The 11782-nt window shown below is 52.3% G+C and overlaps 3 protein-coding genes across 3 annotated transcripts; 1 reads left to right on the top strand and 2 right to left on the bottom strand.

The window, feature by feature from the left end:
• Positions 1 to 347: 347 nt before the first annotated feature.
• COCSUDRAFT_53737 (hypothetical protein) lies at positions 348 to 4006 on the top strand. The gene is made up of 9 exons (XM_005646716.1): positions 348 to 559; positions 788 to 1062; positions 1365 to 1567; positions 1897 to 2080; positions 2173 to 2317; positions 2487 to 2632; positions 2937 to 3054; positions 3260 to 3388; positions 3665 to 4006. Exons 2-9 carry the CDS (start codon positions 809 to 811, stop codon positions 3776 to 3778), a joined length of 1293 nt encoding a protein of 430 aa, XP_005646773.1. The 5' UTR covers positions 348 to 559; positions 788 to 808; the 3' UTR covers positions 3779 to 4006.
• Positions 3987 to 5455, bottom strand: COCSUDRAFT_66513 (hypothetical protein). Its single transcript, XM_005646717.1, has 4 exons — positions 5400 to 5455; positions 5020 to 5156; positions 4756 to 4860; positions 3987 to 4575 (listed from the first exon to the last, which is right to left on the bottom strand). Exons 1-4 carry the CDS (start codon positions 5403 to 5405, stop codon positions 4416 to 4418), a joined length of 408 nt encoding a protein of 135 aa, XP_005646774.1. The 5' UTR covers positions 5406 to 5455; the 3' UTR covers positions 3987 to 4415.
• Positions 5456 to 7748: 2293 nt separating this feature from the next.
• COCSUDRAFT_16716 (HD-domain/PDEase-like protein) lies at positions 7749 to 10952 on the bottom strand (the record flags this gene model as incomplete). Its single annotated transcript, XM_005646718.1, has 6 exons — positions 7749 to 7910; positions 8147 to 8303; positions 8676 to 8842; positions 9191 to 9423; positions 9839 to 10034; positions 10839 to 10952. Coding segments are annotated over 6 exons (1029 nt in total), but the record flags the coding sequence as incomplete, so codon positions are not given.
• Positions 10953 to 11782: the final 830 nt, after the last annotated feature.

Here is an 11782-nt window from a genome sequence, read left to right on the forward strand (position 1 = left end):
GTCACAATATGATATGACATGATCAATGTCGGAACAGTGCTCATTGTCAGTTAAATAGTGATGCAGATTCATGAAACTGTGCTTCAAGCTGTGCTTGCATGCAAGTTGCAACAATTGTGCTTCGCAGTGCGATGATCGCATGCTCTTTGTAGGCTCTGCAAGAGCTTACCATCCACTGCACTACACTGCACTGCACTGCAATAGACCGCATTTGAGGGGAAAGGATCACTCATCATGGGGTCCATCAATTACATTATACAGTTCCAACATGAACCCTGAGAATGCCCTACCCATGGACTCAGCAATGCTCCAGAAGAGATGATTATTCTGCAATCGCGCATCGATCTGTGAATCTTAAGGTGGACATTGCTGAACTATAAATTCAGAACTCCTGCACATCATCAGCTGATGTCCAAGGCTTTCATGCGTTGAGCGGATTGCAGACACACCTGTAAAGACACGATAACGACGACCTTGTTCAAGCAGTAATCCATCAAGATCTAATTTCTATAGCAATCTAATTTTGTCCACTCCTCCAGACGTCTTGGTGCTCACGGAGGTAAGTCGTCTATGTTGATCAGCATTGGAGCATGGGATTTTCAACAAGCTAGACAAGCTAGAAATGAAATGCAACAAAATGTCATCAACATGCCAAAGGTTTTAATTGCAATCCACTGCTGAAGCAAAGGATCTGACAACGCTTCCTTGTCACCATCAACAGATCTGATTCCCAGAGTCCCTGTAATACAAGGAACATTCTGACTATTCCTTATTGCCAATGTTGCAGCGCCTCAAGCTAGAAGATAAGATGAACGGGGCAGACAGGTGGACGGATCTCAGGAAGCTGCTCACCCGCCCTGGGAAGATCACAGGACCTGGCTTTGAGCCAGATCCAGCGCTGCTGGAGTTCCTGCAGGAGGATGCACGGGTGCTGTGCGTGGGTGCTGGGGGCCTGGGTTGCGAGCTGCTGAAGGACCTGGCATTGCAGGGCTTTGGCAACATAGATGTCATTGACATGGACACCATCGACGTGTCCAACCTCAACCGCCAGTTCTTGTTCAGGTGTGCCCTCAGCTCTACCACGTGCACTTCCATACCCCCTCCCGGGCACTTCAGCATTGCAAACAAATGCAGCAAGATTCACAAGAGTGCCTGCGAAGCTCACGGCATGCCTGGAGCTCTTCACCACAGGCTTGTTCACAGTGCTGTTAGCTGGAGACACTGCAGCTGCTCTCTTAGTCGAGCTGTTGCCAGCATGATGGGTGTACGGCAGCCATGACACCCATGTACGACGGCCATTGCAGCATGATGGATGCATATAGATTGCCACGTACATTGCCAGCATGGTGAATTTCTGCCTGCAGGATGAAGGATGTTGGAAAGTCCAAGGCTGAGGTGGCGGCGGAGCGCATCATGCAGCGGGTGCAGGGCGTGACAGTGACGCCGCACCACTGCCGCATTGAGGAGAAGCCGATGGAGTTCTATGAGCAGTTCCACATCCTGGTGCTGGGCCTGGACTCTCTGGAGGCCCGCCGCTTCATGAACCAGGTTGCCTGCAGCTTCCTAGGTGAGCCTTAAACACACTACTGGACCGGCCAGTGATTCCCACAGTCACCAGACTGCAAGGACAATGTCTTGCATGAGAATGGAAGGCAGAAGTGAGAGCTTATCATGACTTGAAGTCTTCGTATCAGGAACTTGATTTGCCAAAATTGCATGCCATAAATTAGTAAGTTTCAGGGGACTGTAGTAAGGCAACTGAGACATCTTTTCATGAAGGCCACCACTCAGATCGAGGTTCAGGATACCAGGCATATGTGCATGGGGCTTGAGAAAAGGAGCGGAAGCCATCGTCTGTCATCTGTCAAAAGGAGTCTGTGCTGCGCGTGTGGTCAGAGTACGATGATGACGGGAACCCGGACATGTCGACCATCAAGCCCATGGTGGATGGGGGGACCGAGGGCCTCAAGGGGCACGCGCGAGTCATCCTGCCAGGCGTCACCCCCTGCTTCGAGTGCACGCTGTGGCTGTTCCCTCCCCAGACCAAATTCCCTCTCTGCACCCTGGCCGAGACTCCCAGGTATATCCCCCTGCTGTTCAATCAAAGTTGCCTTGATGATGGGATGTAGCAGGACTTCATGGTGTGGAAGTTGACACTGATGCTGTGAGCAGATCACCGGCGCACTGCATAGAGTATGCGCACTTGATACAGTGGCAGCAGGAGCGCAGCGGCGACGAGTTTGACACAGACAACGAGGAGCACATGCGCTGGGTTTACGACAAGGCCCTCCAGCGAGCCGAGCACTTTGGCATACAGGTGCTTGCCTGCACTTCAGGATCATGAAAATGTCTCAGCCTTCTTATTGGCAGCTCTGTGGATGCCACAAGGGTGCTTCACAATGTTGAAAACAGCTTGCCAAGTCTAAATTTTGGTTGAAATCATTGGTGAGAGGCACTGAGACGGGTGTGTGTGTGTCTCCTGGCAGGGGGTGACGTGGCAGCTGACTGGAGGTGTCGTCAAGAACATCATCCCGGCCATTGCATCGACCAACGCCATCATTGCGGCGGCCTGCGCACTTGAGACCCTCAAGCTCATCACCATGTGCAGCACCGGCATCAACAACTACATGATGTGCGCTGGCCAGACCACAATGTAGCGCTTCTTGTGCCCATTGTCAGCTGTTCAGTCTGGTCATTCAAAGGGCTCTTTCAATTTAGCTCTGGTTGTGATCCGCTCCAAAATTGCACGGACAACACCGCATTGGACCTTTGAGCCAATAATTCCATGCACTTTCGGTGTGCATCACACCCAAAAGTGGTCTGGAGGTGCCTTTTACGGGACTGATGCGGTGAAGTCTGCACATGTATTGCATGACTCGATGCAATACATGGTGCTTTTGGCCACCTTGCTATTTGATGGGAAGAAGCATGTGCAGGTACGTGGGGGCGGATGGGGTGTACACCCACACGGTGTCCTACGAGCGCGACCCTGCATGCACCGTCTGCAGCTCCTCTGTGCCCTTTGAGGTTACATCCACAAACACACTGCAGCAGGTGAGGCCACCATCCACCCCCACCAGCTGCCACACTGAAACTTGTGCATGCTGTCAATGACACATCAAGAGATGCTGTCCAGTCCACAGCAGTTTCTGTGATCCTTTCTGCCAACTGTGGAGACTCCGCAGTTGCCCTAGCAGCATTGTGAAGACCTCCGCATGGTTCAAGGGATGGACAGCGACTGGTGAGGTGTTTGTGGCAGGTGATTGATGCGCTGGTGGCGGACAAGGCGCTAGGAACAAATCTAAGCGCCCCCTCCATCAGCCACGGCTCTGAGAACCTGTACATGCGCGGAGTGCTGGAGGAAGCCACACATGACAATTTAGAAAAGGTGAGCCACGCCACTCGAAAGACAGAATGAAAGGCAGACCACATCTTGTTGTCATGTCTGCAGCCCTTTTTCATCTCTGGCGCTTGCTTTGCCTACATGTCTGCAAGTCCTTTGTCTCATCACATCCTTCTATGTGGCGGCCTTTACCTGCAGCTTGTCTGCAGATGCACCTTGCCTGTGGCAATAATAGTACTCATGACCACACCCTAATGACGTGGTGCGGAATTCTTTAAATGCTGGCCAGTCCTCGAGTCCTGTGACACGGATTGTGTGCAGCCCATTGGGGAGCTGGTAGAGGACGGGGGAATTATCCAGGTCAATGACAAGAAGCTGGTGTCCACCATGCGCATCAAGCTGAAGTACTCGGACCTGATTAGCATGCAGCAATGAAGCAAACTGCTGATTTTCAACCATGTGCCAATGTACCATTTTGCAAATGTGACATGAACCAAAACCGAATGAACACAAATGGAATTTGGTAATGTACATGGACCACTGAAATTTTCCCGACTGCTAGGGAGACGCAATGTTTTGTCGGTGTCTTAAATTGCATTAGCCATGCAGCATTAGGAGCAGAAGTGATCATGATCAGTGCACTATTCGAATCTACTATATTACAAAGTTATACCTTCAATGTCTATTCTCTCTCAAATGCGCTCAAGGCTGTCAAATTGTGCTCAAACCCAGTGGCTGCAACATGCCTCTGCCCTGATCCAAACTCAAAATGTGTCAATGCGACTCGATCTCTGTCTCTCGCCCTCGCAAAATTGTCGCCTGGCCGAATCCAGGCAGGGACAGCTCGCTCAATGCCCATGCTGATCAACATCGGCAAGGTTGAGCCTGCGCTTTTGAATTGTGATGTTCTAAGGTTGCATTTGTTCACGTCATGACGTCCAGCGCCCAAGCAAATTGCCCGCAAGTGCAGCCTTGCAAGCATGACCAGGGAAGCTTGTTCTTCTATGATAACACGGCTGTTTCTCACAGCTGTCTGGTGAGAAGTCTTTGGCCTGATAACCCACCTGCTGTCTTAGTCATAGATGTCAGCAATTCCCAAGTACGAGACCATGAGTTTGAGTTGGTTGATGAAATCCACGCCAGTTGAGTACTCTGTCAGAAGGCCCACAAACACTCCGAACATGACCCAGCGCCCGTTGAAGATCTCATTAGCCCTGGTCCACCCAAACACCCTGCATGCGGGCAAGACATCAATCACTGTCTTTTCCAATAGACACTGGTGAAGACTCCTTTGCATTTACCAATACACCAGGCAACCTGCTTTGCACCAAAGTGATGGCTGGTAAACTTGGTGCACAGTGCACATTGTTGCTGAAACAGGTCATTAGCACAAGGAGATGAGAAAGGCTCACTTTGCCTTCTCAGCATTCTTTGCTGCATTCAAGTCGCGGAAGTACTGAGTCATCGCCTTTGCTGCTTCCCTCTGCTCCCTAATAGTTACTGCCGGCTTTGAGCTCCTGCATAGCAGGGTGCCAAGAATGAGAAGCACACCTTGATTATGAAGCATTTCTTCCCCCACTGTACAGCCGTTGACACTTGTACATGCTACTGACACTCCCACAGTTCTGACAGGTCTTTGTTTGTCGTCATGTTATGAAAGCCACCCAGAAGCACACCTCGAGGGAGATGCTGCTGGGCTGTGAGCTGCTGCGCCGGTGCTCTCTGGCTCGTCCTCCTTAGTGGCCAGCTCAGGCTTGCGCAGAGCTGAGCTCGACTCACTGACAACCTGTACAGTGGCTCTGCTTCGGAAGACCTGGAAGCCAGCACAAAATGCCTGATGTGGACACTTGCAACTAGACACAAGCAAGAATATTTGCAAAAATACGCCCAGAGGGAGTTTCTGACCTCCTCTCTGCAAATATTCAAGGCTATCCTTCTTTTGAGCAAGTAGAAAGGAAGGCCATGATAGCCATGATCAACCCGAGCACCAAATACCACTATTTTAACAAAGACGCCAGCACAAGCTTCTCTATGCCTCATTTTAGCCATGGTTCACCTGCATTTTCCCTCTCCTCAACTGTGGATGGCATGCGCTGTGCGATAGACCATCTGCGCGGAAAAGGCACCTCCTTTCCGAACCTTTCAATTAAAACATAAATGATGGAAAACAAGAAGAACAGGAGTATTGGGAAGCAGAATCTGATCATAAAAATAGGTGATTACCTGGTCTTCCTGTCCTGCTCTGACAAACTGAGAGTGATCCAAGAGAGCAGGCCATGCTTTGCTTGCAATCTACAATCTACAAGGTATAGTATTGCGATCCCTCACGTTCGGTATTGTGCTAGAACTTTTCGATATCCCAGGTGCACAAAGAAGTCTTGCGTGGCTCCCTTTCGACCTTCTAAGAAGGCAGGTCATAATCTTTACGAAGTGAAGGACGAATGAGAGATGAGAGAAAGCGTGCCTGTGCCCGCCATTGGAAGATCGACCCAGGTGGACGGAAACATTATAAATTGATGAGATGGTACCTGTAACCATGCTCAGCGTTACGGCGCATCACGATCAAAACTTGGGCTCCGCATGCTTGTTTGCACAGGCCCTGATGTCCAACCAAACGGTTGCCACCTGCTTCTCAAAATTACACTTTACAAGAAAGTATTCGAGCAGACATTGATGGAGTACAATGTGGGTTCTAGTATGGTGCACATTGAGACTTTGGACCTCAAGCAGGAAGCCACTGAATGGCTTCGTCATTTCGGTTGACAAATGTGATGTTCAATGATCCTGGTCCAAAAACACAATCACATTGTGCGCAGCTATGCTCAAATACATTGCTGCTGCAGTGACCCAATGAATTGAGCCCCCAAGCCACCAGCATCGTTAGTCCTGCCCTCAGAGCTCCCCAAAGCAAAGGTGAAGACAATCAAAGCACTTGCAAGGACCTGGCTATCTCAGGTCCTTGCAGGCAGACCTTTATTGTATAAAGCAGAGCAGAACAGTGGCTTTGACGAGAATTATCCGGAACAGGATACAGTAGAAAGCAGACCAATTGCCCTGACCAAGTCCGTGCGGCGGACAAGTCAAGCATGGTCTCTCTCTGGACTTCAGATGGATGGCAGTCAAATCTTTTAAAATACAATATGTGTTGGCGCCACATCTCGGCGCCTCAGAGCCTGGGCGCCTCAAGGTTTGTGGTTGGAATGGGACGCACAAAGCGCGTCTCCACTTTGGGGTAGCCAAAATTAGCGACCCAGGGGGACGAGTCACCAGCATATTTCAGAATGAAGGCTTCCTGCCAGCCTCGCTGTTTGAAACATCGACGAGGCTCTTGCTCTTGCGCGCAAACCTGCTCCCCGCTTGCCCTGTTGCAAAACAGTCACTGACAGTCTTCCTGGCAGGAATGATGGTCTGATCCTCGCTGTAGATTAAGTTGAAAGGTTAGAGGTTCAACTTCAATAAGTCACAATTGCAAAGATGGTCAATAAGTCAGAAAGCACCTTGCTCTGCATCCACAAGGGAGGAGGCGCTGCCATCGTCCTCTGGGATACCCCAAGACACATTGCTGTTGGAGCGCTGCCTGCTGAGCCGCTGAAAGAAAGACTTCCTTCCCAAGTCCTCTGGACATCCAACAGACCACCAAGTATCAGTGCCTGCACCCAAAATAAATGGCGAGCCAGTTGCACTAATCGATATGATGCGCGCACCACTGAGCTCGGAGGGCCTCTCTTTGGTGCTCGACTGGGAGGATCCTGATCTGGGCCTGCTATCGCTGCTCTGCCCAGTGCCCCTCCTGGCAAACAAGCAAATCCATGCATCATGCGCAGCATGGACAAAAGTGCTGGTGCTGATGGTCTACCCTGGCAAGAGCTGTGCATATCAATACAGTAGCATGCAAGAAGCAACATCACACGTAATTTATGTCCAATGAATGCTCTTCAAGCATGGCACAAGAGAAGAGCGCAGTGGCCCCCACCTGAAGTATGCGCTGATGGCAGATCGGTTGACGAGGTTGGCAGGGGACACAGAGAAGCCGCTCGGCACAACACCCAACATTGACGGTTGCACGACGCCATATTTCTCCTGGAAGGTCCGCCATCGCGTCATGGCCTTTTCCTGCACAACACAGCACACGCCTCGCTCACGACAGGACAATTGCACTGTGATCCTTCACTTCTTTCATCATACGCATGCGCAGCTTGGAATACGTCCAGGAATTTCTTCACAAGTACATGCCTTCCGACCAAAGAATGGCAAAGCGCATCTGCAGACAAACCCCCTGATGGATGCTACCACCAATACAACCTCATTTTGGCCTTACTGGATCAAAGCAGGGAATCAGTCACCACTGAGCACGCTGCCCAGCATTCATACACGTCCCCGCCCATTGCCCATTTCCATCACAAGATCAGCTGTGAGTTTCGCTCGGCCGCACCCTGTCGGCGTCCTTCTCGGCCTGCGTCTTGAAGGTGTCGGCCTCGATGTCGGCCAGGTAGAGCTCGTTCCACAGCCGCCGGTTCTCCCACAGGTACTGCACCGTCGCCCTCAGCTCCGGAAACACCCTGCCCACCTGCCGCCCCACCAACACTAATTTTACTACAGTTGTGCAGCATGGACTTTGTGACATCCCAAATGGGCAGTGTCCGTCTCATGCACGGTGGTAGCTGCCATATTTGACAGCTTCAACGTGACTGCTGCGTACACATGCACGCATGCCACAGTATTGTGGTAGGATAAGAGGGGGTCTGTAGGGAGGGAAACCTCCCAATGAGGCGATAGGAGGGGGGGTAGTGAAGGGTAGATGACCTGGTGGAAGAGGGGGGCGACGACGAATTCGATGAAGTTGATCTGGGAGATGGCGAGCGAGGTGGTGTGGCGGTCCATGAGCGGGGACACCGGCAGCCCCTGCGCGCGCTCCTGGTCTCCCTGAAGGAAGAACTCTTCCAGCACACGGTTCGCCCACCTGCACACAGGCGCCACCTCTCCCTGAGTTGATTTGGCGCCGCCATCGATCGACGTGGGCATTTACCACTGCATCCTTGGCCTGATGCGCCTTGAGTCAATGTCAGAGTCAATGAGGCTGCGCCTCACAAAGTCACCAAAGAATATTGGGCCGTTGCGCGCTGCTGTATCAACACTCCTGGCTGCAGCGGTCCTCTAAAATATAGGTGTAAAAAGACATTCTTGGAGCTACAGCTGCATATGACTGAGCGGTGGTGGGCTCTGCAGACCCTATCATTTCTTACATTGCAAGCAAGCAGTTATCATTGCAAGTACATGAACAAAACCACCCTTGCATGCTGGTGATACAGGGCATGAAATATTTTGACCGCACTTCTGGGCAATAGCGATGGGCTTGACGGCGTTGGAGATGTCGGCGCAGTGCAGCATGAGCGCCAGCATGAAGTGGCGGTCCTCGGGCGTCTTGAAGATGCCCGGCCCCGCATCCGCGCCGGCCGCCTCGGTGCCGCGCACATTCGCATTGATCGCCGCCGCATTCAACTCATAGAAAACCTCCAGCTGCACAGTGCACCCACAAGCCAATATCAAAAGTAGTCGACTAGCACCAATCCTGGAGGCCAGCATTTTGCAAAAGCCGGCATTACTCCAGTAGTCACGTCAGAGCTGGCAAGTGCTCCTCTACTGGAGAAGTTTCTGACATGGCAGATCTGATGCAAGAAAGCGCAACAGCACAATGTATCACAGCACATGGCCTGTGGCCATGGCTGTGACATCAGGGCAGCTGGGACATTGCGCAGACAGCTACAGATGCCACTAAAAAGCTCACATTCAACTGATCAGCATGACTAGCTGGTAGAGATGTTGTGCATCCCTCTCTGCCTGCCGCACCTTGGCGACCATGGGGAAGTGGTGGACCATGTCGGTGTGGATGATGGCGTTGATGATGGTCTTGCGCATGTCTCTCCAGCGCGCGTCGTCCATGTCAGCCAGCACGTCGGCGTGCGGCTGGTCGGCCAGGAGAGTGTAGAGCAGCGACACGTGGCGGTTCTCCAGCACGCTGTTGTCGTTGTACAGCCGCGCATACTCGTGCCGCGTGTTAATCAGGAACGCGTTGTTCAGGCCTGTTTTAACGACACCCAAATGATTTAACTCAATGATATTCGTCAAGTGGGCAATTCTTGGGGCCAGTCTAAGCTTTCTGCCCCCAACACCAGCAAAAGGGCAGTGGTTGCTGTGTAAAGCATCTTATGAAAACTTGCATACGTTGCTCACTGCTACGACTTGTAGCTGTAATTGGATTGCATAATTTCCCCCTCGTGACTGGAATGACACATTTGCATGCACATCCGCCTGTTGCATGACACAGCAATAATCCCTATTGTAGGTTTCGCAAAGGGATCGCAGATGCCCTGCGTCTGTGCCCTGCGGCATATGGCTTCGAGCATCCAGAACTTGTAATAAATTGTTAACAGTGACTAATATACTCGTCATGCGCCAAAGTGGGACTGCATAGAAGGGTGTGGGCATGAAATGCACCGGGGTGGTCCATGTCGTGGCAGAGGGCAGCGATCATGAGGGCCAGCTTCTCGCTGGGCGTCATGCGCGCGCGGCTGCCGGCTAGGCGGATGAAGCGGAAGGTGGCGTGCGTCACGTCCACGCAGTGGAAAAAGTTGTGGTACGGCACCGCCCGGTACTGGTTGCGCACCTGCGCGCACACCTCATGCCTGCTCACCTGCGCTCTTCAGAGTTGAGCTGCTTCTTAGTTAGGGAGGACATAAACGCTTTGACAGTGCCTGGGGTCAGACGTCATGCATGCTCAAGGCACGATACACCTCCGCTGTGCTGTGAGGACATGCCTCTGAAGACATAACCAATTATGTTGGAGGCATTTTGTGCTAAAGCTCACCCCTGGCCTTGCCATTGTGGGACGCGCCGCTGAGAAGGTGCATGCCCCTTGATGCACGTGAGTGTGCAATTGCAGCCGCAAGGATTACAGGTGCAAGCATCGTTCGACAGTGCACCTCGCCGATGAAGATCCAGAGAATGTCGAGGTCGACGCGTGCCTCGGGCCCGTAGCTCGTGTCCGCGGCTGCCAGCTCGGCCGATGCCAGTGCCGCCAGCAGGCGGCCCCCGCCCGTCACCGCGCTAATCTCCGCCACCGTCGCTTTCTGCACACAGCGACACCTCAGCGCGTCAAACCTTGTGCTCCTGATGTCAGCGGTACAGCATGGACAGATTTGGAGATGTCAGCATGCATGCATATGCCCAGCCTGCTGTGCTTCATGTGTGCTCTACAAGACGCCTCAAAGATGTTTGTCTCCAAGGGCATTACATTCTCATCTACAATGCCGGCAATTCCATGGGGTACCTGCCTTCCTTGCATGGTCAACTTAGTTGGACGCAAGAGCTCAAAATGTTTGTGAACGAAAGAAGTATAGGCCAGAAGAACCGGGGCTTTGGGCGTGCGCACGTCCTACAGAGACTAAAGAAATGGCTACGGTCCAAGTTAAGAGGGTGTGTATGGGCGTGAGCGCACGTCTTGGGTGGTAAGGCCGAGGTGCATGAACATGAGGGCGACGTAGGCGATGAGCTGGTCGGGGGTGAAGAAGAAGACGTCAAAGTCCCAGGAGTCCAGCACCTCGCTGTCCAGCTGCGTTATGCTGTGCCGCAGCTTCACCTCCGGCTCAGCATTCGCCGGCAGGCTGTCCTCGCCGTCTTCATCCCCCTACCAGTCAAATAGTCCCATTACATTGTTTTCAGCTAAAGTTTGGGTGATCCGATGCCTGACTCTGAGATTCAGAGTCAGTGCCGAGCATAACATCACTGCAATCGCATGTACCACGCATTGTGCAGCCATGCACAAGCAGGCTGTTACTGCAGAGACTCATTGGCTCACAGAAAATACACTCAGCTTGAATACTTCAGCTTGATGTCATGAGTTTGCATGCAAGTGCTCAAGGTGGCATGTTCACTATTGAGATCCAAGCCCGCAACCAGCGCAAAAGTAGCAAACTCAATCAGCGCGGAACAAACGCGCAATGCTACACATTTGATCGCCCAGGCAGAATTCCCTCTTCCAAAATCCGTGCATGCATGACATTTACTCTGTGGGCATGAGATGCCAAGCTTGCGCCGCTCTACAAGTCACATTGCGGGTGTGAGTGATAAGACAGGGGCGCGCCTCGACCATGTCGGCGGTGGCGGTCTTGAGGATGAGGGTCTTGCGCATGGCTCGGCTGTCGGCAAGCTCGCGGCGCTGCAGGCTCTTGTGCGCCTCCCTAAGCTGCGAAGCGGCCGCCACACCCTGCCCCTTCTTCGCGCTCACCGAGTTGCTCATCATGTTGTCCAGCCAATCCTTCGTCTCATCGTCCGCCTCCTGGTCCATCTGAACAATGTCACTTCTCCTCAGTCTCATCCACAATCTTCTGCCTGGAACTTCCCCACTCAGCATTCTACACAGTCAGTAAATCAGGGGCTGGT

This window comes from Coccomyxa subellipsoidea, assembly GCF_000258705.1.
Source record: "Coccomyxa subellipsoidea C-169, whole genome shotgun sequence".
NCBI lineage: Eukaryota > Viridiplantae > Chlorophyta > Trebouxiophyceae > Coccomyxaceae > Coccomyxa > Coccomyxa subellipsoidea.

What these genes read in the sequence shown, in the direction of transcription:
- COCSUDRAFT_53737 (XM_005646716.1), top strand. Translation starts at nt 809, where the DNA reads ATGAACGGGGCAGACAGGTGGACGGATCTCAGGAAGCTGCTCACCCGC. An exon ending in ACCCTGGCCGAGACTCCCAG is followed by an intron (nt 2,081 to 2,172) that starts GTATATCCCCCT and finishes TGCTGTGAGCAG; the next exon opens with ATCACCGGCGCACTGCATAG. An exon ending in GGCATCAACAACTACATGAT is followed by an intron (nt 2,633 to 2,936) that starts GTGCGCTGGCCA and finishes AAGCATGTGCAG; the next exon opens with GTACGTGGGGGCGGATGGGG.
- COCSUDRAFT_66513 (XM_005646717.1), bottom strand. An exon ending in CCAGCAGCATCTCCCTCGAG is followed by an intron (nt 4,861 to 5,019) that starts GTGTGCTTCTGG and finishes CCTGCTATGCAG; the next exon opens with GAGCTCAAAGCCGGCAGTAA. An exon ending in AAGAATGCTGAGAAGGCAAA is followed by an intron (nt 4,576 to 4,755) that starts GTGAGCCTTTCT and finishes GCCCGCATGCAG; the next exon opens with GGTGTTTGGGTGGACCAGGG.